This window comes from Camelina sativa, chromosome 4, assembly GCF_000633955.1.
Source record: "Camelina sativa cultivar DH55 chromosome 4, Cs, whole genome shotgun sequence".
Classification (NCBI taxonomy): Eukaryota; Viridiplantae; Streptophyta; class Magnoliopsida; order Brassicales; family Brassicaceae; genus Camelina; species Camelina sativa.
Window position 1 is genome coordinate 8,411,012 of NC_025688.1, and position 27,799 is coordinate 8,438,810.

Sequence of the window (27,799 nt, forward strand, 5' to 3'; positions counted from 1 at the left end):
ATCGATCGATGCAACCTTTGCATCGGTCGACACCAAAGCTAACAACTGGTAACACGTATTTGGTTCATTATTTCAATACTTATTCAATTTGATTTTTCTTTCTTATTCAATCTTAGGCTTAATAACACTAGGGACAATGTTGTTTAAGTCTGGGGGAGGCTAATTACTAACTAACTACGTTTTCTTTCTTGAGTGTCAGTTGTGTCAAAACCATATTTTTGAGTCAAATTTTTGAAATTTTTTCTTTTTGGAATTATGATCTCTAACTAATGGTTTCTGTTCTTTAGCTAACACTCTTATGAATCTTGATTAAGCTTGATCTCAGAACTGAAGTTTGGAAAAGCTATGAGCTGTATCAACAATCCTGAAAGCCTTTATCCAATGGACATCTAATTGAACTAACGTTATCTCAACTTTTATCCGGATTTTAACCGGACTTAATCTCTTACTTTGGGAGTTGGAAATCGGTGGACTAGACTTCTTCTTCAAGCCATACAAGACAGTGCAATTTTTCAAAGTATGTCTCCCTTCTCTCTTCCCTTCAGTACTCTAAAAAAGATGAGAATTATTTAAATAAAAAAAAGAGATGAAGAGGGATAGAAGTGAGCTGAGGGATGTCGCGTAAACCTGTGCATACTTCGAAAACCTATGGAAACCTTACTATTCTAAAAGAAGAAAAAAGAGCAAGGGGTTGATAAAAAAATATAAAATGATACCCTAGAAAATTAGGGAAAAATCAACCCCTTGGAAGTGAGAAAAGAGAGAGGAAAGGAGATGTATGAAAAATGTCTTGGCAAGAAAGAGTCCATATGCCACTGATCGATATTCCCAAGGTAAGAACTCACATTTACTTGCTTTAATTTATTTAATGAGATAACAATGGTGAGATCAGAGATTCCGGAGGATTGTGGGATTTGAGTAAGGAATGTTGATGCTTCTCATTGACATAGTATAAGAAGTAAGTTATGAAGGTCAAGGCGATGAAGAGTGCGAAAAACAGTTATTTGCAGTTGAGTGAGTTCCACGTTTTCAAACCTCTTTCACAGGTCTAAGTTGTTGTTTTGCTTGAGGGCAAGCAAAGGCTAAGTCTGGGGGAGTTGACATAGTGCTTTTTGAGTCTTTTGATTTATTTTCTAGGTTGTTTTTGAGTCTTTATAGGTTTACGTACTCATTGGCATAAATGGAACATAAAGGAGCTAAAAAGGATGATTTGGAGTATAATCAAACCATTAAGACTGATCTACGAAGGTGGAAGACGAGTTCAAGAGTATACATCGACCGATGCAACCAGAGCATCGATCGATGTAGTCCCCAAAAGCTGAATCGGAAGTTTTCCCACGAGCTTTAGAAGATTTGCAAAAATTGCCCAAGCTTTCCTTATTTGCAATTAAGGCCGAAGACGTGTTTTACAATATATATGTAGGATTTTTATGGTCATTGTTTAGACCTAAGTTTTATTTTTTTTCTGCCACCTTTTGAGAGAGAGACCTTGAGAGCTTTTGAGAGAGACAAGCCAATAACTCAGCTCTGTTGAGATAAGCTTTCTAAACTCTTTGTTTTTCTCTTTTGAATTATTATATGATATCTATTTTATTCATGGTTTTTGTTTCAATAATCATGTATGAGTAGATCTCTAGTTAGGTTCAGGGTTTTCATAGGGCTTTTATGATTTATTAGATCTGTTTATTTATTAGGATTCTTATTCTTCTGTGATCATCATCTTTGGTTGTTCTTCATATTAATTCTTGATTGATCACCTAGAATTAATAATCTAGGAAAATAATTTGATATGAGAATATAATTGATTTTCCTGAATAAACTTTTGATGAGCAAAGTTACTTCTTGCAAAGAGATTTGATTTAGTAATTTTGTGAACAATCTAAACTTGTTTTTAAAGCTGATCTTTAACCTTGAATTTTACAAAAAGATTTGGATTTTCGGGTTTTAAATTTAGATAATATTTGCAGTGAGAACTTATTTATTTTATAATTGTGTTTAGAGTTCTAGATCTGATTTTAATTGATTGAATCCTAATTTGTTAATTGATTTAATATTTCATAAATTCCTAAGAATTTCCCTAGACCTAGCGTTTTTAATTCCTGAATTTACAACACTTTCTAATTCTGTTTTGCATTGTTTTTAAATTAATATTTTGATTTAACATAATTAAAAGATTAATAAGTCTATTGTGTGATCTAGAGTCTTTGTGAATTCGAGTCCTAGAGTATTACAACTGCAATGCTGTTTGTACCATTAGGGTATCAGTAACCGGCTAACAAATCTCTAAATCCAAATGTCTCAAACAACATCCATAGTTCAATCTCCCAAACGAATAAAACACAATCACATATTCCTGGATCCCAAATCCAGAATGGATTTCCCTTTCTCAAGTAGGATAGATCCAAATAAGAGGCATAGCCCCTTTGATGTTGATAGTGACACGTTTCTATGATGAAACGACAAACACCGTTCGAAGACAAAAGGAAGCCGACACAAAATCTCTTGGATTGAGACCAGACTAGGGTCAGAATTAATCTCTCCCACAAGAAGAGAAAGAAAACGTGAAATTGAGACGACGACGCTACCAATCCCATCGTTTGATTCGGAGACCTCTGTTCCCTGCTGCTATGAAACGAGAGAAACACGTCTGATGGATGCATTACTCTCGCGAAGCATAATGATATTTGGGTGTTATTAAACATCACCCAAACAGGAGGAGATGATAGTCTCAAGATCTGAATTAGGAGTGAAATGGACGAGATTGACAAAACGATGGTTTGGGATTTTTGAATTTGCAGCATTATGAAGCAAATCAAAGTAAAAGCAAGAAAGATTAGAAATTGAAGGAAAGCGAAGGGACTGGCCAACGCTGAAGTCAGCGCCAGCCGAAAATCGGCGATAATAGAGGTTGTGTTGCCGAAATAACTGCCTTGAAGATATCGCCTTCGGCGAGAGAGAAACGGTTCAGATACACTGAAACGAATATAACTGATAAAAATTATAGGATATAAGTAAATAAATATACATATATCAGTGTAAAATATATATATATGTAAGTAAAAGAAAAATTATAGGTAAACTTTCAAAAATGAAAAAAAAAAATTGATTTAAAAACATAGAAATGAATAGTTTTCATCTTGTTATTTTCTATAAAAATAGATGAAAAAATCTTAATTTGTGGGTTTTCGCGCTATTTCTCAATATCTGAACTCTATACATCATTATTAGATTTCTATGTGTGTAGTTTTCATTCATATAAGATATGAAAAATCATTTTATATTAATTTAGAGTTTTCTCAAGATGATTAATCGCAAATATGAGTGCACTGATAGTTAAATTAGTGTTTTAAACTCTTCTCATGCGCAACAATCAATGTTGACCCACTGTTATTTTTTGTGGATCAAACAAGAAAATAACATCTCTTGGATCCAAATATAACCATTTATGAAAATATTACATTGTTTAACTTTCGGGTTAAAATAGTTTTTGTGGATCATACTGAAAGTTGCATGAACTAGACATTCTATATAAGGCAAAAAGTATAGAGAGAATCATCAAGAGTGAGTTGAGAGTAGCTCGTCGAATATGCTATCCGATGACCTTAAACACGCCTAGAATCATTTGAGTTCGGCCTCAACTACCTTTATAACGGTTCTACGAGCATCTTTCTCTCCCTTATAATTTATCCAGTTTTAGCTAAGTCACGACTTGTTTATTACAGAGATTCATCGTTAACTGCCTTGAGATCATCCACAATATATTCGTTAGATTCGAGCATCAACAACTCATTAGTACGTGAAACATAAAATTAAGGCCATGATTGGTGGCCGGCTTTAAAAGCATTTAAAAGCATCTTTCTCTCCCTTATAATTCACCCAGTTTTAGCTAAGTCACGACTTGTTTATAATAGAGATTCATCGTTAACTGCCTTGAGATCATCCAAAATATATTTGTTAGATTCGAGCATCAACAAGTCATTAGTACGTGAAACATAAAATTAAGGCCATGATTGGTGGAGGGCTTTAAAAGCATTTAAAAGTTTTAAAATCATTTTATTTGCCAATCAAGCTTTTATGACATTTTTATTTTTTAAAGTTTCTACAGTCACTTAATTTTTTGTTTCTTTATTTTTATTTTTTTTAAACCTCAAAATCACGCTGTAAAACTTTGTATAACCAACAAAATTTTTAAAAAGAAAAATTTATTACCCCATCATTAATAATCAACATTTTTTTCCTTTTTTTTGACATCCACTTCTCTTCACAAATATATTATTTTCGTCATCACCATTGTATTTCCTTACAATTTTGTTATTATTACAATTTATTGTTTTGTCACTATATTACATATGGATTAATATTTATCAAGATATATATATATATATAATTATATAATAATTATAAAAAATAGTCTCAGCATTTAAAGTTTTTTTTTAACAGTCAGATTTTAACTGTTAAAGTATTTACAGTCATAGCCTATGCAGCCAAATTTTTTACAGTCAAAATCTCTACAGTTATAAATAACAGTCGTAAGTTCTTAATGCACAAGGACCTTAGTGCCAATGGTAAGTCTCTAATGCACAAGGCACCATCACACCAGAGATCGAGTTACCAATCAGGGCCAAGTCTCTTTAAATGTGTTAATTAACTGAGTTATGTGGCTTTTATTTTTTGTCTTTTATTATAGATTTTTTGGCCAAACTTGTGAATTGTGTTATGATGCTTTAAAGGCAAAATTCATATGGGGCAAAAAAGTAGAGGCTTGCTCATAATACAACAAAGTTTTCCCACGAGTTCACAAAGAAAAAAAATATTCAAAAAAGTTAAAAATCAATAAAAAGATAACTTATTTTAATCTAATAATCCATAGCATAAAAATAAAGAATCACTAAAACAATAATAAAAAGATAAATTAAATTCAAAAGAGCGCCAGAGTTATATTATAATATCTTCTTTTTGTCCACAATAAAAAAAACTATGTAATATTGTAAAACATATAATATAAAAATCGTAAAAGTTACATATAAAAAAAAAAAGAATAGTGGTTTACCATAATCCACCGAAGTAGTTTCACGCAGACGGAGCATATTCACCCTCGCCTCTCATCCACTTCCGAATCCATCCGAAATAGCACGCTATAAAGACGGCCACGAAAACGAAGGCAAGAACTATTGCAACTTTGATCCAAGGCATAACATCACTCAAATCGTCCATTACAACACAACGATTTTGTTTAGTAGAATAGCACAATGTATCTTCAACTTTTGTTTATGGTCGTTTGTTTTTCGTGTATAGGTAATTAGGTTTATAGATACATTCGTTCATATGTTAATAAGGTAATACATATGTATATTTTATATTTTCATAATCGTTAAGTCTCATATTCTTCTATATATAAGTAAAATATAAAGAAGATAGTTAACATTTACATTTTTCTTCTAGAGTGTTTACTTTTTTTATATACAACTTTACATGTACGATCGATTGCGAGCCCTTAATTAATCGTGATATTGGTACTTTGGTTACTTACATGTTTTTTACTTTCTTATGTCACCCACAAGGCCACAAATATCATCGTTATATACTCAACTTCTTTCTTTCTTCTTCGTTGTCTTAAACGACACATCTTTTGATAACAAATGAGACTCAACAAAACATAACAATCTATGAATCTCTCTATAATGCAAGCTTTTTTTATCTGTCAGAACTCAACTAGAGGAGATCCTACTGAGTAGATTCATGAAACAGCTGAAGAGTCAAGTCTAATACTTTTTGGATTACAATTCTCTAAAACATTTCTATGCACAATATTCTTTACTTCTCCAGTTACTTGAGTTCAGTAAGAGGGAATGGCAGCGAAGCGATACCCTTCAGCTCCTCTCCATGAATAGTACGCAATCCTGGTCTCGTAGAAACCTGTAGCGACAATTTTTGAAATGTGTCAAGGCCATGGAAAATCACTGGTTTACTCACAGCACACATGGGTAAAGAGAACAAACTTAAGAGACGGATGATTACAACAAACAAAGAACACAATCTGTGTCTCTCTAGTTGATCTTAACAAAATCAATCTCCACATCAAACAACAGATTCCACAAGGCTTTCAAAATCAACCATCACGCATTAATCATCAACCAAAGAAGAGAAGATAGTTTCAACAGACGAAGAACACAAGCAGAGTCTATCCACTTGATCCAACTCACCCAGTTTTCACATCAAACAACAAATTACACAAGGGGTTTCGACTCAAACATCATGCACTCAGAACACACCAGGGAGGAACTCTGAAGCATAACTGGCTAAAAAGAGAACATAATTTCAACAAACAAAGAACACAATCTGTGTCTCTAGTTGATCCTGAAACAACCAATCTCCACATCAGACAACACATTCAACAAGGCTTTCAAATCAAACATCATGGATTAGCAGAGTCTATCCACTTGATCCAACTCACTCAGTTTTCACATCAAAGAACAAACTACACAAGGGGGTTTTGACTCAAACATCATGCACTCAGAACTAGCTAAAAAAGCAGCAAACAAAGAACAGAATCTTTTGTCTCTAGTTGATCCCAACTCACTTAGTCTCCACATATAAACATCAAATTCCACAAGGGGCTTTCCAACCAAACATCATGGATCAAGTATCAAGCAACACAAGGAACTCAATAAGCGAAACTTGAATTTGTAAAATCTTCTTACCAGGGAGGAAAGTAAGGATCCCAAGAACAAGAAGAGCATAACCTTGAGAACTATCTCCTTCCATGTGACCAGTGAAGATGAAAAACGACAAAAGAAGAAGCAAACAACCAAGGAAGAGAAGAAACACAGCTAATGCTATAGATTTCCACGGCACTCTATCAAAAGCTTTCGGTGTATAATCGAAACGAGGATCGAAATCTCTCCTTCTACCAACACCATTTCCATAATCTTCATCATCTTCATCTCCTGGAAGCTCAGCATACCTTACATTTCGCCTCGACGCCATTTACTAAAAATCATATCACACAACCACAGATCATCATCATTAACCATTTTAAGAAACTCCATAGAACACAGAACAAAATCCTTGAAAACTCAATTCCGCACATATGAATCATAAAACACCATAAGCTCACATCTGAATCTAATAAGCCTAATCAAAACAAAAGCCTAACTAAGATCACTCAAACTGATTCCAAAATTAATCGATGGTAAGATTGATACAACTATGAAGGAGAGATACGGCGTGCCGTGAAACTCACCGGAGTATTGGGTACTTCGCCGGGAAGATAAAGATTGAACTAAGGACTCAGATCTACTTTGACGAAAGAGTTTGCAGATATGTTCTTCTTCACTTTTCTCCTTCGTCTCTATCGTAACGACGCGTTTTGTGAGTATACAACAAAAACAAGTTGTTTGTTAATTTATGCATTAAACCCTGATGTTTTTATTAAATTATATTTGTACCCTATATTTATTTTTGGAACCTCAATCTTCCCAACCAAAGAGGAAAACAGTTTTCATCAAGGTAGGGTAGTACCAGAATCCGACTAATCGACGTTCATCATTCCCAATTCGAACCAATTTTCGTAATGAGTGGTATAAATTTTTTTTTATGTAAAACTATTCAAATTAAGCATGAGCTAAATTTCAATTGAACTCAAATTTTGTGGACTCTTAACTCAAATTGCCGACATTTATTATGAATTGTAGTCCGTGATAAATCAGTTTCAATGAATGTCTTTGAAGTTTCTTTCGATAGGTTTGGTTGCTATAGAATTTACGTTTTGAATCGTCCAGTTTAGATCGACGGGATTCAACAAATTTTTCCCAAGATTACTCTTTTTTTCTTTAGCTAGTGAATTTTTCTTGTCAATGTTCTTATGAATATTGTGTTACAATTTGTAAATTTTTTAAGTTATGTTTTATGTTTTTTCCTTCAGTCCTTAAAGACATCATCTGAATCAAAACACATTGAATGGAGAAGATCTTTCAGTTTTCAAGCAAACCAGTGAAGAATTTTTACATTTTTCTATGTATTCTGCTTTATTTTGTTTTGTTTCATCCATTATATGTGATTAGTATTTGTTAGTGGAGATGTGTGTGCTTATTATTTCTTGACTCGATAAGTTACCATCCTACTCCATTGCATAATCGTCTTCATGTTTTATCATACTTGATATATTTGTCTATTTATTCTTTGGCATTTTCATTTTTGCTTATTTCAAGTTTAGTTTGATATTGTCATCCTAACTTATGATTTGACCTTTGAGTAAACATCAATGTTCTAGTTAATTAAGCTTAAGCGCCTATTAAAAATATATCTCTTATAGTTAAGTCAAAATAGATTGTTTTTTTTTTTTGGTCAAAATAGATTGTTTTATATAAAGAAAAAGGTACATTTAAATATACTAAAAACAATCTTTACTATTAATTGAAAGGAAAAGCTCCAAATTTTCCTTATGTATGAAGAAACCAAAAACCCCAAACCGAAATATACCAAAAAATTATTCCCAGATATCTCAACTATTTATTGTGGAGACTCTCATTAGTCATTACTAATTTACTATCATCTGGCATCTGCTTATAAGCTGTAATTAGGAAACTATCATATTTAGTTCTTTACTAAGTTAGTAATTAGTCAATTAATTTTTCTTTTTTATTTTTATTTTGTTGGTGGTGTTATTGGTGTCTGTGACCCGGATCCGATATTTTCGGGTAAATCTAAAATATCGCTTTTTTATCTTCTTCCTGGGTTCTTCGTCTCTCCCTTTTTGGTTTCTCGGGAAGATTCTTCCCTTTTCTCTCTCTCTCTCTCTCTCTCTCTCTCTCTCAGACAACAACAAAAAAAATCAGAAAAACAAAAAAGGGAATTGCCCTTTATCATGCTTCCTCGTTTCAGGTACAATTAGATTCATCGATTTTGATCTCTTTATAGGCTAAAGATTCGTGTTTAGATTCTCTACATTGTTGTTGATCATTCATGATCCTTTTTGTTACCATCTCGTTCGGATCTGTTCTGATTCATCAACGGATCGATCTATGATCTTGACAGATTCGTAAAGTTTAAGTCTTTTTCTTTCTTTCTAAGCGATGTAATGGAATGTAATGCATGCGTTATATGTTGTTTTGTTAGTGTTGTCCTGATTGTTATTTGAATATAGTTTGGTTTTTTATTTATTTGATAGTTCTATTTCCTGTCTCTGCAATCTTCAAAATTCAACGCTTTTTTTTTCTTGATTGATGTTGACGTTTTCAACTCATATTTTATTTATGTTTATGAAGCTGAAAGTGATTGAATTTTACCAATTAGTGTATTGCCATGAACATATCTAAAAGCTTTGTGTAGGAGGGGCATATACAATGTTTGGTTTGCAGCAATCACTTTGGCTCATATGAGATTTTTCAGTTTAGTATAGTTTAATATTGATGTGTTGTTGTTACATGTTTCTTGTGCCCCACTAAGTCATTTTTTTGTCTTGTAACACTTTTTGAGCTGGCTACATTATTTTATAGTTTTGAAAGATCTTTGTTTTGACTTGGTTGTTGATTCTTCAACACTGGATATACCTGTACTAAAAGAAAAAAACAAGATTCATGGCACTGACTTGGTCCCAATGTTAGTAATAAGACAGAAAGAAACAACTAGTTTCTGTATGTTGCAGATTTGTTAAAAGGTATTGGTCTTTTAGTTGAGTTTTCTTCTTTTTCATTCATTTCATATTTCTTTGAACAGGAACTAAATAAAATTATAGAAAAATGGGTGGATGTGTGTCAACCCATTCGAGAGCCATTAGGCCTCGGAGGAAAGGTCGTCGCAGATCTTCAAAACACTTTTCTAAAGTGTCTGATATTGTTCCTCATGCAAATGTAAGAAGGCCCAGTGACGTTGGGAGCCGAGTTTCTTTTGGTGAGTATTTCTCTCCCGGCTAACTTAATCGTCCACTGGTGGATCATAATTTAGGGATAATCATATTCTACTGTCATAGATTTTTACATGTAGAATATGTTATGTTGCAGCTCTCTCGCAAGATGATGCATGGTTTGACTCTGTCAGTGTTCTTGATTCGGATGAGGATGAGGACTTCATCAGCCTACCTGAAGGTAAATATCAATCTACATTGTTTTCAGTATTCATGGAGGAACAGTTTTGGGAAATGTCATATGGATCTGAATGTTTTTTACCATCTCTCCCTGCAGAAAGCGCACCATCAGCACCACCATCTGTGGGTGGTGCAACGGGTAGTATCCCAAATGGTCAGGTAGTTCAATTCGAATCTTCGTCGTGCATTGTGGATGGGAAGGGAAAGTACGAAGAATACCATGAGACTTACTTGAAGATAGATGGGAGTAAGGCCGAGAAGTTTGTGAGCAAAGGGATGTACAAGGATCCTAGTGGTCTCTCTGTTCTCACTGGAAACAACAAGAAGAAAAATTTAATGGATCATGCAAGCTTTAAAGGCTTGAAGGAACAGAAACGGAACTCTCAAGAGAAAACCCTGAGAACCAGCCTGAGCAGATTGATGCCGACAGTTAGTTTTAATGACAAGACTCTAAACTCGCCCACATCTCAGAAACGAAAATCCGCTGTTTATCGGCTTTCATTCAAGAGGAGATCATGCGATGGTGAGGAGGTTACTGAGCATCGTAAGTTGTTGTACCGTCCGAAAGCAGGATTCACTGTTCCTTCCTCAGCCAAGGAGAAGCAGTCCAGCGGAAGTTGGTGCGAGATACCGCCTTCAACTTTTAAACTCCGTGGAGAAACCTATTTCAAGTACACCTTTCAACACACTGTTTCATGTATCTTTTACTAGAAACTGCTTTGTCTGTAACTATTGAAGAATGATGCTTGCAGAGACAAGAAGAAATCCCCCGCTCCAAATCAGTGTCCGTACACTCCTATTGGTGTTGACTTGTTTGTCTGTCCAAGGAAGATTGATCATATCGCTCAACACATCGAGCTTCCAAACATCAAATCCGAGGCAAAGCTCCCTGCTCTTCTCATTGTCAACATTCAGGTAACAACCACCCGACATCAACATCTTTACTTTGTCGCTAGTTTTTTTCTTGTGTGAACTTCATATGAAGTGTATAGATAGCGTTTGATATATCCATATATGTGTAAATGATCCTGGCCTTTGTGACTCACTGGCAGTTACCAACATATCCTGCTGCAATGTTCCTTGGAGACAGTGATGGAGAAGGCATGAGCATTGTACTCTACTTTAAATTACAAGATAATTACGAAAAAGAAACATCTCAACAATATCAGGAGAGCATCAAGGTAGCTTTAAAAGCCATTCCTTTTACATTTCTCACATCCCATGATTGATCTGAATGCTTACCAGGTTCTTTTTGTTTTTGGTGTTTGAAAACAGAAACTTGTCAATGATGAGATGGAGAAGGTAAAAGGGTTTGCTAAAGACAGCAATGTTGCTTTCCGTGAAAGGCTTAAGATAGTTGCTGGACTAGTTAACCCTGAAGATCTAGCTCTAAGCTCGACTGAAAAGAAGCTTGTTCAGGCTTACAATGAAAAACCCGTCCTCTCTCGTCCTCAGCACAACTTCTTTAAGGTTCTAGCAACATCACTAGCTCTTAAACACAGAAAAGAAGTTGTCTATGGTACCTCATTAACCATTGCTTTGACCTCTCCGCAGGGTCCAAACTACTTTGAGATTGATCTGGATGTTCATCGATTCAGCTACATATCGAGGAAAGGACTTGAAGCATTCAGAGATCGATTGAAAAACGGAACTCTTGATCTCGGGTTAACCATCCAGGTAACTTGATAAACAATTACTATACAAACCAGAATCTTTTGTTCTCGAAGAAGTGTGAGTAGATAAAAGATTTAAACTTTGATTCATACAAATTGGAAACATGAAACAGGCTCAAAAGCCAGAGGAGCTGCCGGAACAAGTGTTATGCTGTATGAGGCTGAGCAAGATTGACTTCGTTGACCATGGTCAGATCCCTATGTTTTTAATCCCGGAGGATGGGGAAACTCAAGTGTAAAAACCTCATATCTGTCTTCATCCTTTGGATGATGAATAAACCAATGTGGAAGACAAAAAGCAAACCAAAAAATTTTCCATCTCGGACATTGTTCATCAAAAATGTTGTATATTTTATATATTATGTACATCTATCTATCTAAATATATATACTTTTATTATAACGGTCAGTCATAATGCAAAACTCATGAAGTCATCTTCTTGAGTTTGCCCTTTGTTGTAACTTTTCACTCTGTTACCTCAACTTATGGTTGTGTTATTTTATGAAATGTGCTGAAATTTCTGTTGTGCCCATATTTTCAGTTTGATATAAAATTCTTTACAGCAATTGTTTTTTAAATTGGCATATATTTTAAATTTGCATACCAATCACCTCTACAATATATTGTTAGTTTTGTTGATTTACATTGTATGTGGGTCAAACTTGAAAGTAGAAATAAATAAAGGGATCAAAATGTAAAAACAAAAAAAAAAAAAGAAGAGGGCAAACTCAAGAAGATGATTTGTATATAAAAAGAGTAAGAACCCTAGAAGAGAAGAAAATAGAAGTAGTGCCTGAGGCCGAGCGCTTCCCTCTTTAGTGAGGGGTGGCGTGGTATACCACGAGAAGGGATTTATTTTGTGGCGCACCCTGTTTTGGGTGCGTAGGCGCATATCAACTCAATCTTAGGGGGCCTTCCTCTTGCTTTGCTGTTTCCTTTAAGCCTTAGGCTGTCAAAGCTAGAGTTGTTTCTGCCCTACATTTTTGTGTTTTTGGATCTTGTAGATTTGTTTACTTCTGTTCATGTTATTATTAGTCTTTCGAAGTTTATGATTAGTTAGATTAAATCATAGATAGTCCAAATTTAATTGGAAACAAGTTCTCAGATTGTTGTCTGGATCTACGATTTGGTCTCTTTTTATTTTATTTCGAGGATTTTGTAGTAAGAAACTATTTAAGCTCATAGTTCCGTAGACAATAAGGGATCAGAATAATCGGACAACAAATTCATGTATTTTCGAGTTATGTTTTTGTGTTTTGTTGTTGTTCTTGGTCAGTTGTGGACCTTGTGGTCTTGCAGAGCTGTTGGATGTTCTTACATAAAACAAAAGGAAGATGAAACCCTTGAGTCGAGCATGTTACCATAAAGTTGTAGAGACAAATCAAGTTTGGTTGGAATGTGGATTGTGGACTAGCCAGAATAATTGAAACTTTTGTTGAAGTTGGATTAGTTAGCCTGTCCTAAGTTTTAGTTTAGATGTCTTAGCAAAAATCAATTTGTCAACAAAAGTGAAATGATGTGAGCTGAAAAAAAGTATATTTGCAAAGTTACATAGATATAGAATAGTACAGTAACATGAATGATATCATACGTCTGGCTCTCACATTTTCGTCTCGGAAAAATAAGTTGATGAGACAGCCAAACCCTCATGGTCATATGTGCGGACTAGTCTCTGTCTTGAGGTCGGGGATTCAAGCCAGCAGAATTCTAAGTGAAAAGACTTTAACTCAGCAACACTTTTTGCTACGTCACAAGGACATCCCATGTACAAACCTCCTGGTAACAGAGTCATTTGGTATCCTTCCGCGAATGTAACCACGTTTTTAGTCAGTTCACCCTCCCAGTGTACGTTAGTTGTCACTTTTTTAGCATCTGATGTCGACGTGATATCCTGATTGACATCAAAAGCTTATAAATGTCAGACATCTCATATAAACAAAACCCTGATGAAAGGCTATGTGGGAGTGTAGAACAATATTGTATACCTGGACCACATGACCATTGTCATTCATTTCAAGAACAGCAACAGTATCGGCTTCAGATAGTGTTGCTCCATAGACACCACTTCGTTTTGTTACTGAACGACCTTTCCAAGCACCAAGAAATGGGGTAATCCTATCTGCATCCTCCTGCAACAAAAGGAAAACATATATTAATCATGCAATGCAAGGACACTGTTGGTGCTTTATGTGCTGGAATCCAAAACAAATCTGTCAACAAATTTACCTGAGAGTTATCGAGGACTGGATGAGTGAGATTATTTAGCCCTCTTTCCTCAAGGAAAACAATAAGCATTTCAAGAACACCTTTGGGATCCATGATGTGAAATGCTCTAGCCCTTCTATCCATCTTTGTAGAATACAAGCAGTTCTCACATACTAAAGCAGGACGCCGAGATGGAAGTTTAAGATTTCTGAAAACAATGTGTTATTACAGTCTACACTCATGCTTCATAGAGCATAAAATGTTTCCATAGAATTACAGAACCAATAGGCATGAGAAACTGACCTTGGTGATTCTTCTCCAGTGTCATCTTCCCCGAGAACGCCTTGCCTTAACGTTGTATCCAACATTCCAGCGGTTTGATACCTCAGTGAAAACGCTCTCTCCTTGTGGAAAAATCCAATCTGCAGACTACTGATGATGGATATCAAGATAGCCTCAAATTCTAAAGAGAGAGAAAAACCACATACTGATACTAAGTATCTTGATTGAGAGATCACAGAATTGCTCACCTGCTGATATTTGTCCACGGTAAACATATTGGTTTCTTTAATTTTGTATTCTACCCATTCCGCTTCCTCCTCATCCTCTTCGGAAACTGAAGTAGCTGATGTAGGCTGCTTTATATATAACCTAAACAATACAAACACAAGACAAGTTAGGAAGTGATTGTGCAGAGCGAAAACCATTGTCTCTAGGATACTATAATATACAAGAAAAAAAACTTCAGTGTTGCTCCAAATTCAGAGAAATAATACCATAATACCATAGAACATCAACATATATGGATAAACTTTGTGTGAACATACAATTTCTTAGACACCATTTAAAATTCAGAAACTTTCTATGGTACAAACACAATGCAGATTAGCAAAACTATTGCTTAACTCTAAAAACCTCAGATAAAAAGTATACAAGAAAAAACTTCAGAATTGATCCAAATTCATAGAATAACACCATGTAACATCAAACATATATCATACATGTATTAACTTTGTGAGAGACATATACAATTCCTAAGATATCATTAAAATTTCAGACCCGTTCTTCCATTCTATTGAGTCCAAAGATGATTGAATCCTTAAAATTACAAACCTTTCATATAAATCCATCAAAACAACTTATTTACCATCAAAGCATAAAACTACAAATCAATCAGAATTGCTCCAAATTCATAAAATAACTACTCAGACCATAAAAAGTTCAGGACTTTATATAGTTTCTACGTTAAAAATTCCCCTCCAAATCGATTCCAATGATAATGGAATCTCAAATTACAGACCTTTCATGTTCCAAAAACACTTAATTTCCATCAAACTCAGATAAGTAAGAAGGAAGCAAAAGAGTAATCAATCATACGATTGGTTAAGGCTAAGGAGCTCATCTTCTCCATAAGAACTAGCTGAAAGACGCGTATCAATCTTATGCAACAAAGTCCCATTCCCATCAAATTGCTGCAAAATCAAAATCAAAAAAAAAAAAAGACGAGAGCTTGTAACATAAATCTAACCAAAAGTTCAAAAAATTAGAATCAAACGCATTAGGGTGTTTTGTGGGTTATGTACATGAAAGGAGCCAGTCCATTTTCCGACATTGAGATCGACAAAACCGCGTAAATTGTCAATGCTCATTGCTCCTTCGTTGGTTCTCTTGTCATCTTCTTGAACCGCCATGGACGTGATTAGTACGGTTCTCGTTCCATAGGCTGAGCGGAGAATTGGTGGGGAACGAGTGGGTCTGAGGGATTTTGTTAGTGGAGCAAAAGGAAGTGAGCAAGTGAAGGAAGCTGTAGCCATTGGAGGACCTCTCTGACTCTGAGTGACTTGATTCGGTTTTGTGAATTTTTATCTTATCAACAAAATGACGGAACTACAATTACAATAGTAGAGTTGGTAATATAACCGAACCGAACCAAATTTAAACCGAGGACCTCTGAGTCAGTGATTCATTTTTGTGAATTTGTTGTCTCGGCAACAAATGACATCATCAGTAGTAGAACTGGTAATAATATATTTCCTTCATTTATTTAAAACCTAATAATTAAATCCAACCTAATAATTAAATAGATGATAATTGTTGCAACCCAATACTGTTTGTATACGGTATACCCAACCTAATTACGCGTTTAAAACTCAAACCAAAACTACAATTTTAATCGCCTTCATCTTTATCAAGAAACGTTTCCACAGTTACACTCCATGCCGTTTGTCGTCACCTTCCTAGTATCATCACCAAAAGACAGCGTGTAGTTCTGTTACGTCAAACAGAGACCACATGAAACTTTCTTAACTACAAAGTAACAAAGCTAATCCCTTTTCGTAAATCGTAAGAGGCGTGATGCAGGACACCCAATGAGGGTTTGCTAGCCGTTATAGGATTAAACCAAATACACTTCAACATCCAANATTTACCATCAAAGCATAAAACTACAAATCAATCAGAATTGCTCCAAATTCATAAAATAACTACTCAGACCATAAAAAGTTCAGGACTTTATATAGTTTCTACGTTAAAAATTCCCCTCCAAATCGATTCCAATGATAATGGAATCTCAAATTACAGACCTTTCATGTTCCAAAAACACTTAATTTCCATCAAACTCAGATAAGTAAGAAGGAAGCAAAAGAGTAATCAATCATACGATTGGTTAAGGCTAAGGAGCTCATCTTCTCCATAAGAACTAGCTGAAAGACGCGTATCAATCTTATGCAACAAAGTCCCATTCCCATCAAATTGCTGCAAAATCAAAATCAAAAAAAAAAAAAGACGAGAGCTTGTAACATAAATCTAACCAAAAGTTCAAAAAATTAGAATCAAACGCATTAGGGTGTTTTGTGGGTTATGTACATGAAAGGAGCCAGTCCATTTTCCGACATTGAGATCGACAAAACCGCGTAAATTGTCAATGCTCATTGCTCCTTCGTTGGTTCTCTTGTCATCTTCTTGAACCGCCATGGACGTGATTAGTACGGTTCTCGTTCCATAGGCTGAGCGGAGAATTGGTGGGGAACGAGTGGGTCTGAGGGATTTTGTTAGTGGAGCAAAAGGAAGTGAGCAAGTGAAGGAAGCTGTAGCCATTGGAGGACCTCTCTGACTCTGAGTGACTTGATTCGGTTTTGTGAATTTTTATCTTATCAACAAAATGACGGAACTACAATTACAATAGTAGAGTTGGTAATATAACCGAACCGAACCAAATTTAAACCGAGGACCTCTGAGTCAGTGATTCATTTTTGTGAATTTGTTGTCTCGGCAACAAATGACATCATCAGTAGTAGAACTGGTAATAATATATTTCCTTCATTTATTTAAAACCTAATAATTAAATCCAACCTAATAATTAAATAGATGATAATTGTTGCAACCCAATACTGTTTGTATACGGTATACCCAACCTAATTACGCGTTTAAAACTCAAACCAAAACTACAATTTTAATCGCCTTCATCTTTATCAAGAAACGTTTCCACAGTTACACTCCATGCCGTTTGTCGTCACCTTCCTAGTATCATCACCAAAAGACAGCGTGTAGTTCTGTTACGTCAAACAGAGACCACATGAAACTTTCTTAACTACAAAGTAACAAAGCTAATCCCTTTTCGTAAATCGTAAGAGGCGTGATGCAGGACACCCAATGAGGGTTTGCTAGCCGTTATAGGATTAAACCAAATACACTTCAACATCCAATTAACACACAAAAATAGTAATCACCTTACACAAGTATGAGCTATTAGCTCAATATATTTGATTCCGTATATACAGAGACGGACATCGTTTTGACGACGTTTAAGTAAAACATTTTCAATAGTGTAATAAACTAATAATGTTGAGAGATTTGTGAAGTTAAAAAAACCAAAAAAAACATTTTCAAAAACCCTTTTCTACATTACTACCAATGGCCAAAGCCATATTGTGTTTTCTTTTATTTTTTTGGTCTCAGTCAAGTCTTCTGAGCAAGTACTCAATTTGAACCTCTTTTGTCAAGGGCATGATCCAATCTCCATACAAGTCCCCGACCAAGATCGGACTGATTTTGTAAACGTGAGATTCATTACCCTCTTCTTCTTCTTCTTCTTTCTCCTCCATCCCCACTTTCACTTCTTGCCCGTATGTTCGTGTTTTCATCTCAACTCTCTTCTTTATCGAATCTTCCACAGTCGGGAATGTTAGCATATCCATCAGCGCATCCCTATCCTGCAATGCGTTGTAACTTCAAGGTAAGTAATGTATATAGAGACAACAACAATAAATTCATAAACTTTTGGTTATGTGTGAATATGAAAACTATAGACAAGTGGATATAAATACTTGTGCTTTGATCGCAGACTCGTATGCCTCGGGTGAGGCTTGGAATTTGGCCTCTGCAACAAATTTACNAACATTTTCAAAAACCCTTTTCTACATTACTACCAATGGCCAAAGCCATATTGTGTTTTCTTTTATTTTTTTGGTCTCAGTCAAGTCTTCTGAGCAAGTACTCAATTTGAACCTCTTTTGTCAAGGGCATGATCCAATCTCCATACAAGTCCCCGACCAAGATCGGACTGATTTTGTAAACGTGAGATTCATTACCCTCTTCTTCTTCTTCTTCTTTCTCCTCCATCCCCACTTTCACTTCTTGCCCGTATGTTCGTGTTTTCATCTCAACTCTCTTCTTTATCGAATCTTCCACAGTCGGGAATGTTAGCATATCCATCAGCGCATCCCTATCCTGCAATGCGTTGTAACTTCAAGGTAAGTAATGTATATAGAGACAACAACAATAAATTCATAAACTTTTGGTTATGTGTGAATATGAAAACTATAGACAAGTGGATATAAATACTTGTGCTTTGATCGCAGACTCGTATGCCTCGGGTGAGGCTTGGAATTTGGCCTCTGCAACAAATTTACCGTAATGGATCCTCTTTGAGAGACACTGCAATGGACAGCAAAAACCACATGAATACTTTAAGAAGATCAAACCTTGTTTCTGGTACCAATCGAAAGAAAAACACGAACCTGAAGGCAGATTGCATCACAGACAGCTGTTGATCCGTAATTACCATCATTGCCTTGCTTCACTAGTCTTGGAACAAGGTCTCTGAAGTACATGTTCCATATCTTCTTGTTTATGTTGATCGAATCAGCAGCAAAATGCAACACCTACTTGATAAGAAAGAGAAACAAAGCCATCGCACTAAGTACCACAGTTGTACCAAAGTTGAAAACACAGTTCAAACAAGACACAAAAGTACTATAAGACTCTTTTAACTTTCTTTATTTTTCATGTGATCAAAGTGAATTGAAAGTACCTTTGGGTACTGCAGAGGAGGTAACATAGGCTCTGGTAGATCGTCCGGGAAGAAAGGATGTTCATCAGGACTCTTGAACCTACCAACCTAAATCAAGATTCAAAAACAAAATCAAGTTTCAATCTTGAGGGTATGTAAGAATCCATATATGAGGTTCCATAATGTGTTCTTCTTACCTTAGCATGAAGCTTCTCAGTGCCTTTGACCATGTACTCAACCAAAGAACCATCGAAACCATGCATGTCAAAAGCAGTAGGATCATAAGTATCTGCATTGTAACAGTACTTGGCTCTCTCCAAAAGCCCAAATATAATGCTGTCCTCTTGACGGATCAAAGAGTTCCTGATACCTTCAAGAGTCAAACTCTCACTTTCATCCACTCGTTTCTTCCCTGTCAACGATCTATACAAACAACAAAAACCAAACTTTGCTTTAAATTCACACAAAAAGAACAAAAAGGTTTCTAATTTAAGCCACAAAATTACAATGGTAATCTAAAAGTTGAGAATTCGAGAATTGAGGATGAAAAATAACAAAAGGGTATCTAATTTAAGCGACAAAATCACAAAGGGTTATCTCAATTTCTCAATAGGAATCTAAAAATTGAAACTTCCTTTGGTTTTGTATACATATACATACCCAGCAAGTGTCATAACGGCGTGAACAGAACTGGTTCCAGAGCGTGGCTTTGATGGCTGAGGAAGAGCGCAACGAACAGAGAAGGAAGATTTAGATGAGGGAAGAGGACGAAGAGTGGAAATGGATGTTGAGGTTGATAATTCACGTCGATGGTCGAGGAACCCACCAATCGCAGAGGAGCAACAAGACGATCTCATCATCAACAATGATGCCTCCATTGATGTGAATTACAGAGTCGACGGAGAAAACAGAGAATTAGAGGAAGAGAGAGCGAGTCATTTGCAGAGAGAGAGAGGAAGAGATTAGAGATGGTTTAAGGTAGTGTTTGGGGGTAGGTGCAGTGGGTGAGGAGACAGAGTTGGTGAGAGAGAGATAGAAGAGGTAGGGTTGTGTCTGCGTGCACGTCTTTCGCCCACGAATGTGTTCTGTTCTGTTTTACCTTTTTTTATGTGTTTCTCATTAATTTCTATCAATACTAGGTAATTTAGTCCGAGCAATTGCGTATGTATAATAGTTTTGATTATATTTTTAAATTTTCTTAAACTAAAATATTGTTTTATTAATGTATAATCTCAAAAAAATTACACTAATGTATGCATCTCAAAAAACTTTATAGTAATTTCTCAAAAAAACACTCCTGTCAACATTTTTTGGTATGGTTATTTATTATACAAAATTTAAAATATATAAAATTTTCTATAAATCAAAAATTAACCAATACTACAAAAAATTTATTACAAATTGATTAGCTATATTAATATAAATAANGATACCTTCAAGAGTCAAACTCTCACTTTCATCCACTCGTTTCTTCCCTGTCAACGATCTATACAAACAACAAAAACCAAACTTTGCTTTAAATTCACACAAAAAGAACAAAAAGGTTTCTAATTTAAGCCACAAAATTACAATGGTAATCTAAAAGTTGAGAATTCGAGAATTGAGGATGAAAAATAACAAAAGGGTATCTAATTTAAGCGACAAAATCACAAAGGGTTATCTCAATTTCTCAATAGGAATCTAAAAATTGAAACTTCCTTTGGTTTTGTATACATATACATACCCAGCAAGTGTCATAACGGCGTGAACAGAACTGGTTCCAGAGCGTGGCTTTGATGGCTGAGGAAGAGCGCAACGAACAGAGAAGGAAGATTTAGATGAGGGAAGAGGACGAAGAGTGGAAATGGATGTTGAGGTTGATAATTCACGTCGATGGTCGAGGAACCCACCAATCGCAGAGGAGCAACAAGACGATCTCATCATCAACAATGATGCCTCCATTGATGTGAATTACAGAGTCGACGGAGAAAACAGAGAATTAGAGGAAGAGAGAGCGAGTCATTTGCAGAGAGAGAGAGGAAGAGATTAGAGATGGTTTAAGGTAGTGTTTGGGGGTAGGTGCAGTGGGTGAGGAGACAGAGTTGGTGAGAGAGAGATAGAAGAGGTAGGGTTGTGTCTGCGTGCACGTCTTTCGCCCACGAATGTGTTCTGTTCTGTTTTACCTTTTTTTATGTGTTTCTCATTAATTTCTATCAATACTAGGTAATTTAGTCCGAGCAATTGCGTATGTATAATAGTTTTGATTATATTTTTAAATTTTCTTAAACTAAAATATTGTTTTATTAATGTATAATCTCAAAAAAATTACACTAATGTATGCATCTCAAAAAACTTTATAGTAATTTCTCAAAAAAACACTCCTGTCAACATTTTTTGGTATGGTTATTTATTATACAAAATTTAAAATATATAAAATTTTCTATAAATCAAAAATTAACCAATACTACAAAAAATTTATTACAAATTGATTAGCTATATTAATATAAATAACAATATAGAAATTTAAACATTTTCTTAATATGAGAGAATCTATGTTTATGGTCATGTTTTATAGAGGTTAAACATTAATTTAAAGATTTTTTCTTAATGATATTGTAAACATAAGACTGTATAGTATAGTAATATTGAATCAAATAAAATTATCATAAACTTTAGTAACTACGTATAAAATTATTGTATATAGAATATTCCTCATTTCAAAGTTTAAAGCAATAAAAATAATTAAAAAATATATATTAAAATTTTACTAAAAACATTTTTTCTTGAAAGATAAATATATTAGTTGGAGGAATGAATGTAAAATTATTGGGTAGGAGTTACATTTGAGTTAAATTTAGAGTTAAATGGAGTTAAATGCCTTTAAAAGTGGGTTAATTATAAATAAATATTTTAATTTATTTTTGACTTAAAAGAAAGGGAATACCAAGTGGCTCAATCAAAATTTAAACTTACACTTTTTGATTGTTTTGTTGATATAAACTCAACACTCACACATAATATTCCAAATTGAAAATATTACTTTTGAAATGACAAACTAAATTAGTTTTTTTTTAAAATTATATGAACTTCAATCTAAAGATTTTTAAAACCCCAAGAATAACTTCAATCCTTTTGTTTTTTTTTTGTTTNAAAAATAATTAAAAAATATATATTAAAATTTTACTAAAAACATTTTTTCTTGAAAGATAAATATATTAGTTGGAGGAATGAATGTAAAATTATTGGGTAGGAGTTACATTTGAGTTAAATTTAGAGTTAAATGGAGTTAAATGCCTTTAAAAGTGGGTTAATTATAAATAAATATTTTAATTTATTTTTGACTTAAAAGAAAGGGAATACCAAGTGGCTCAATCAAAATTTAAACTTACACTTTTTGATTGTTTTGTTGATATAAACTCAACACTCACACATAATATTCCAAATTGAAAATATTGCTTTTGAAATGACAAACTAAATTAGTTTTTTTTTAAAATTATATGAACTTCAATCTAAAGATTTTTAAAACCCCAAGAATAACTTCAATCCTTTTGTTTTTTTTTTGTTTTTCACTCATCAATTTAATTTATAGTAAGAAAGCAAATAAAAAAAATAGAAAGTATTAAATGAAAATCAACCAATAAGGAGAGAGTGAAACCTTACTTATATATATATATATATATATTTATCTAGAGGATCACAAAACAAAATAGACTTTACAAAATAAAATAGACTTTATAAATGGATAATTATATTGATCATTCTAAATTATTATAAATGATACATGAATATTTGAGATAGCCAGAGTACATAATAGAGAATTAGAGATGAATCTTTTCAACTTCATGACCTTATTGTGTGGTAAATATTGTAAGAGTATGAAAAATAATGACTTATAAGATGCTAATCTAAAATAAATAAGGAAGATAAACCTTTTAAAACAGATTCTCAAATAAACTTGATTCTTTGTTAAAACCAACAAATGTGAATTTAAATTTAGCTATGGAAATTTTAAAAATAAATATGAATAGATTAGAAAGGCAAGAAATATAAAAGAAATATTTTATTTTTATATAAATAAAATAAAAATTGAAAACAATGTTAATTATATATAATACTTTCTAAATTAAAATATAGAATCAAGCTCTTACAACACATATTAGATATAACAACATTTGATATTGGTGAGAAAGGAGGAGAGAATAATTACTTATAAGATGATAATCCAAATTAGATAATGGAGATGAATCTTTAAAGATAAAACAATGTAAAATATATATATATATATATATATATATATCATGTAGTCTCTAAAATTAAAATTTAGCATAAAAATTTTACAATGATATTTCATTAGGTTTTTTGTAACTCTTACAACAAAAATAAGAAATTGAAAACATTAAAAAAAAAAATTATTTGAGATATTGTGGAAGAGAATGCAAGAAGTGGAAGAGAATGAGAGAATGTGAAAATGAGAAAGTAAAAAATGCCAATATGAGAGAATGAGGCAATGCTTATTTATATGATAAGAATTGATGGAAGTTACATTTAGAATTATTGGAGTTACAAATATTATTTATTGTGTTTGAATAAAATTGAGTGGTGGAATATGATTAATACATCATTTATTTTATTTTCAGTTATAATTTTATTTTAATGTATGAATTAAATGTATTGTGTTAATTGAGTCTTAAATATTATTTAAAGCAATTAAACAATTAGAAAGCAAATAAAAAAATAAAAAAATAGAAAGTATTAAATGAAAATCAACCAATAAGGAGAGAGTGAAACCTTACTTTTATATATATGATTTGATGAAAATACCTTAAAATAGCACAGTTATATTGTATAAAAGGTTATAATATATTTTTTTTTATTACTTGTCAACTCATTCAAAACATTATTCTATTTTAGTTCTTTTACAATATTTCAACTAGGTATTATTAGACTGTTGATGTTATGTTCCGGAGAAAATTATCATATATAAAATTTGTCATATAAATTTCTATTTAAGTAAATTATATATGATACTATGATCTGTTTTGTGTCAATTACTTAATAACAAATTATACATCAAAATATTTTTTAAAAGCATATAAACAAAAATTTACAATAAAGTGACACAATAATGTTTGTTATGATTTGTGACTTGTGATATAATTTAAAAGTATAGTAATATTATTAACTATGGATGAATGTCAAAAAAAAAAACAGACAAACTTCCTAAGGTCATCTCCAAGGGAAGTTTTAAGGGGGAGGTTTTAAGAAAAAGTAGGAAAAAAATAAATTAGAAAGGAAAAAAAAGAGCTCCTCTTATTAAGTATACTCGATTTTGGATTAGAGAGTGTGACGTGTCGACACATGATTGGATAAAGAGTTTTATTGAGCAATTATTATTTTTTGGCATTGTGTTCTTTCTCTTCCTCTCTCTCTCGCAAATCTCTCAATCGGAGGAGATTTAATCAGTTGAAATCGTTGGAGATAGAATCGGAGAAGACTGGAATCCAAGGAGATTGAACTGGAATCGGGTCTTGTTCCCGGATTGAATCCTGGTCAGTATGAGGAACACATGAACCGTGGAGCTGGGATCTATGTTGTTCCTGTACAAAAATGAACCTATTTGTTGGGTTTGATTAGAACAATTTTCTGTGTAGCTTTCTTATTGTCTCAAAAAATTGTGCAAGCTTCATTGTTTTGCTAATGATTGTTGTTCTGATTTAGCTGCTCAGTTGGAAATCGTTGGCTTGTTACAAAAGTTTTGATATGTTTTTGTTCATTCTTTGTTAGGGTGTACTGGTTTTATTTTGTTGCAGGCTTGGCTTGATATATTGGTAAGTCTTGTTTTGCTTAGCTCTGTTGCAGACAAGGCTTAACAAATTGGTAGAGACTTTCACACCTCTTGCTCCTTGTTCTGCTTAGTTGAAGCTCTCCTGCAGCCTACACAGGCTCTGATGCAGTTCTAGGTATATTGGTTGTTATACCTCTCTGTTATTTTTTTTAACTCTCTTTGTTTGTTGCTATTCTATATGATATGATTGTAAAGTCAAGTCTTCTTTAGTGTGTTATTGAATTTACAAAGTTTGCATGTTTTCATCTGCAGCTGCTGTTTGGCTTGTCTCGTTTTGCATATTAGTTATGTTTAAAAGTAATCTATTATTATTCACGGAGACATGAGATTTCGGATAAGTAGTAGTTCTACTTTGGTTCAGGATATAATTATCTCTGCATCAGTGCATCTCATTCTCTGTGTTTTTTTTTTTATTATTATTATTGTGTTGCTTTCAAACTTAGCGATTTGTAGACCTCTGAAAACATATGATATCTCTGATGGCGAGTTATAACAAGCTCTACTAAATCATTCATTCTAATGTTGTGTTGTTATCTGCAGATATTCCATCGCTGAAGGTAAGGCCTTTAGAGCTACCAGAATCTCATGTGTGTGTGTTGTTGTTCTTTGAAATCTAAATGGACTTGGTGAATTTTTATCCAATGCAGGCTAAAAAATAGGTGATCAATCAACCCCTAGAAGATGCATTGTTGGAGTTATCCAAACTGAAGAAATCAGAATGATGAGCAGACGGCTGCAGTGAATTGTTCATTGCTAGGAGTAGTTTCCAACTAAACTCAAATCAAGAGACTCAAAATTATAACCCACCATTGGAGGGGAAAATTTTAATTAGGAATCCTAAAGTTCTTATTCTACTAAAAGTACATAATATAGTAATTAAAAATTATAAGAGCTCCAAAAATATAACCCCCATTGTGGATGCCCTAAGGATTGAAAATGGGGAAAATTCCCTTAAAAAAAAATCAACTATTTTTTATTTGGAAAAAAACTATACGAACATTTGACATTTCTAACAAAATATAACAATTAAATTTTCCATCTTTTATAATACATAAAGTATAAAGTATTCATAAGTGCACAAATAAATAAAAATATTTCAGTTTTACACTTTAGAAAAAACATTGGAGGTTATTGATTTGGGATTTGAATAGAGTTTTAAAGATTTTAAATGTTATGTAGAATCTGTTGTTATTAGATCTAGATTTTAATTTTGTTAAAGTTTATTGTTATTAGTTTGTGATTTGTAAAAGTCATTTAAAATCTAAAACAAATTTGAGATATTGGATTCGGATTTTTATAAAGTTAATAAAAGTTTCGTGTTATTCAATTAAAATAAAAGAATCTAGAATTGTTAATGAATTCAATTATTATGCTATTGGTTCATGATTTTATACACATTCTTCAAAAAATAAAGTCATGGAAAGTATTACAAAAATATAGAGATTGTTTGGAGCACTTTCCAAGATTTTAGAAAACTAATTAACAAAACTATAGCATATGATCTAGCAATCCTTGAAAATATTTCACTTAGTCACTTATTATGATTTTGTTGAACCCTTCAAAATTCTTTATAAATTATAATCCAATAACACCCCCTAATTATATTTGTTTAAAATTTAATAAATATAAAAAGAAAAAAAAAAAACTCAATTTGTGGTTTTTTTCTCTTTATGTTGTGTAACACCATTAAAGCTCAATTTGAGATTATTTATTCTCATACTCTTTAGAATAGAACATGTGACAACAAATTCATTAGATAATGCTCTAGGTTCCAACTATTGTTGTTGGATCTCAGTTTGAAGATTTGAATTGGGAAAATTGTAGAATTGTACTTTTGTTCAGTTATTATGAAACCCATATAAAAAAATATTGTGAAAGAGGTAAAAAAAATTTCAGTTTACTTAGGGTCTAAAATATTGAGATAGGACCGGATATAATCATATAATGATGATAATTCATGGATGAGAAAGATTGAATCCATAGGTAGTAAAAGAAAAGAAGAACTCAAATTATAAAGAATAACTCTCTTTATTTATGTTTAGAAAAATCTCTCTCTCAAAACTAAACACTTCTTAAGCTCTCTCTTTTCTCATATCAATGTCACAACTCAACACTTGATATATATAGAGGCTTTCTTATTCCTTTTCCTATTAAAACTTAGAACTAGATAACTCCTAATTCTATTTTGAACTTATCTTGAGTCTCTCTCTTAGCCTTATCTCTCCTTTGTAAAGATAACTTAGACTCTAAGATTCAAAGCTTATCCAACAATTACCCCCTTAAGCTTTGAATCATCCTTTGCAAAGTCATGAACTCCAAGCAAGCTTCTCATTTCCATAAACTGAACTCTCGCCAATGCCTTAGTCAATGCATCCGCCTTTTGATCAGCTCCAGGAATGTGATCAACATAAATGAGCTCCCTTTCCACACATTCACGGATAAAATGAAATCGTTTGTGAATGTGTTTACACCTGCCGTGAAAAACAGGGTTCCTCGAGAGTGCAATTGCTGCCTTGTTGTCAACATACAACATGATCTGCTTGCACTTCCAGCCTGTGATTTCACTTAAAGGTTCCTGGAGCCATATCGCCTGCTTATCTTCTTCTGTTTCTGCCACTGTGTCCTGATTTTGTGAACACCAAGTGATCGGTGTGTCACCGAAGAAGAACACGTGACCAGTTGTGCTTCTCCCATCGTCTTGATCGACATTGTGACTACTATCA

General features: G+C 33.4%; 4 protein-coding genes and 1 long non-coding RNA gene across 10 annotated transcripts; 2 read left to right on the top strand and 3 right to left on the bottom strand.

Annotated features, from left to right (window-relative positions):
• LOC104780100 (transmembrane protein 230) lies at positions 5,609–7,357 on the bottom strand. Its single transcript, XM_010504563.2, has 3 exons — positions 7,244–7,357; positions 6,702–6,990; positions 5,609–5,916 (listed from the first exon to the last, which is right to left on the bottom strand). Exons 2-3 carry the CDS (start codon positions 6,985–6,987, stop codon positions 5,837–5,839), a joined length of 366 nt encoding a protein of 121 aa, XP_010502865.1. The 5' UTR covers positions 6,988–6,990; positions 7,244–7,357; the 3' UTR covers positions 5,609–5,836.
• LOC104780101 lies at positions 8,741–12,282 on the top strand. Its single transcript, XM_010504564.2, has 9 exons — positions 8,741–8,883; positions 9,718–9,891; positions 10,002–10,085; positions 10,182–10,755; positions 10,837–10,999; positions 11,137–11,265; positions 11,360–11,554; positions 11,639–11,761; positions 11,871–12,282. Exons 2-9 carry the CDS (start codon positions 9,741–9,743, stop codon positions 11,994–11,996), a joined length of 1,545 nt encoding a protein of 514 aa, XP_010502866.1. The 5' UTR covers positions 8,741–8,883; positions 9,718–9,740; the 3' UTR covers positions 11,997–12,282.
• On the bottom strand, positions 13,262–17,120 carry LOC104780102. Of its 2 annotated transcripts, none has more exons than XM_010504567.2 (7): positions 16,828–17,120; positions 16,622–16,716; positions 14,493–14,613; positions 14,266–14,384; positions 13,984–14,170; positions 13,743–13,886; positions 13,262–13,648 (listed from the first exon to the last, which is right to left on the bottom strand). In XM_010504567.2, exons 1-7 carry the CDS (start codon positions 17,056–17,058, stop codon positions 13,358–13,360), a joined length of 1,188 nt encoding a protein of 395 aa, XP_010502869.1. In that variant the 5' UTR covers positions 17,059–17,120; the 3' UTR covers positions 13,262–13,357. The 2 variants fall into 2 exon arrangements, with proteins under 2 accessions (XP_010502869.1, XP_010502868.1); XM_010504566.2 differs by lacking the exons at positions 16,622–16,716; positions 16,828–17,120 and adding exons at positions 15,340–15,434; positions 15,546–15,837.
• LOC104780104 (chorismate mutase 1, chloroplastic) lies at positions 17,650–21,407 on the bottom strand. Of its 3 annotated transcripts, none has more exons than XM_010504569.2 (7): positions 19,913–20,343; positions 19,450–19,675; positions 19,274–19,360; positions 18,981–19,124; positions 18,869–18,897; positions 18,288–18,351; positions 17,650–18,173 (listed from the first exon to the last, which is right to left on the bottom strand). In XM_010504569.2, exons 1-7 carry the CDS (start codon positions 20,128–20,130, stop codon positions 17,916–17,918), a joined length of 1,026 nt encoding a protein of 341 aa, XP_010502871.1. In that variant the 5' UTR covers positions 20,131–20,343; the 3' UTR covers positions 17,650–17,915. The 3 variants fall into 3 exon arrangements, with proteins under 3 accessions (XP_010502871.1, XP_019100118.1, XP_010502870.1); XM_019244573.1 differs by lacking the exons at positions 17,650–18,173; positions 18,288–18,351; positions 19,913–20,343 and adding exons at positions 18,361–18,690; positions 20,686–20,738; positions 20,976–21,407 and having other exon boundaries at positions 18,805–18,897; positions 19,450–19,622; XM_010504568.2 differs by lacking the exons at positions 17,650–18,173; positions 18,288–18,351 and adding an exon at positions 18,361–18,690 and having other exon boundaries at positions 18,805–18,897; positions 19,913–20,342.
• Positions 24,541–26,116, top strand: LOC104780105. Of its 3 annotated transcripts, XR_766647.1 has the most exons (3): positions 24,541–25,191; positions 25,617–25,633; positions 25,724–26,116. It is a non-coding gene; the product is annotated as an uncharacterized LOC104780105 (long non-coding RNA). The 3 variants fall into 3 exon arrangements; XR_002037676.1 differs by having other exon boundaries at positions 25,329–26,116; XR_002037677.1 differs by having other exon boundaries at positions 25,617–26,116.

Bases quoted from the DNA above. Each gene is read 5' to 3' on its own strand.
- LOC104780104 (XM_010504569.2), bottom strand. From the start codon at position 20,130: ATGGAGGCATCATTGTTGATGATGAGATCGTCTTGTTGCTCCTCTGCG. The intron at 19,676-19,912 runs GTATGTATATGT...TTGTTTGTATAG, and splicing joins GCCGTTATGACACTTGCTGG to ATCGTTGACAGGGAAGAAAC. The intron at 18,898-18,980 runs GTTCGTGTTTTT...TGTCCATTGCAG, and splicing joins GTGATGCAATCTGCCTTCAG to TGTCTCTCAAAGAGGATCCA.
- LOC104780100 (XM_010504563.2), bottom strand. From the start codon at position 6,987: ATGGCGTCGAGGCGAAATGTAAGGTATGCTGAGCTTCCAGGAGATGAA. The intron at 5,917-6,701 runs GTAAGAAGATTT...TTGTCGCTACAG, and splicing joins GATCCTTACTTTCCTCCCTG to GTTTCTACGAGACCAGGATT.
- LOC104780102 (XM_010504567.2), bottom strand. From the start codon at position 17,058: ATGGCTACAGCTTCCTTCACTTGCTCACTTCCTTTTGCTCCACTAACA. The intron at 14,614-16,621 runs GTATGATTGATT...TGTATTGTTTAG, and splicing joins CTCCTTAGCCTTAACCAATC to GTTATATATAAAGCAGCCTA. The intron at 13,887-13,983 runs GTAAATTTGTTG...CTTTTGTTGCAG, and splicing joins CAGTCCTCGATAACTCTCAG to GAGGATGCAGATAGGATTAC.
- LOC104780101 (XM_010504564.2), top strand. From the start codon at position 9,741: ATGGGTGGATGTGTGTCAACCCATTCGAGAGCCATTAGGCCTCGGAGG. The intron at 9,892-10,001 runs GTGAGTATTTCT...GTTATGTTGCAG, and splicing joins TGGGAGCCGAGTTTCTTTTG to CTCTCTCGCAAGATGATGCA. The intron at 11,000-11,136 runs GTAACAACCACC...ACTCACTGGCAG, and splicing joins TTCTCATTGTCAACATTCAG to TTACCAACATATCCTGCTGC.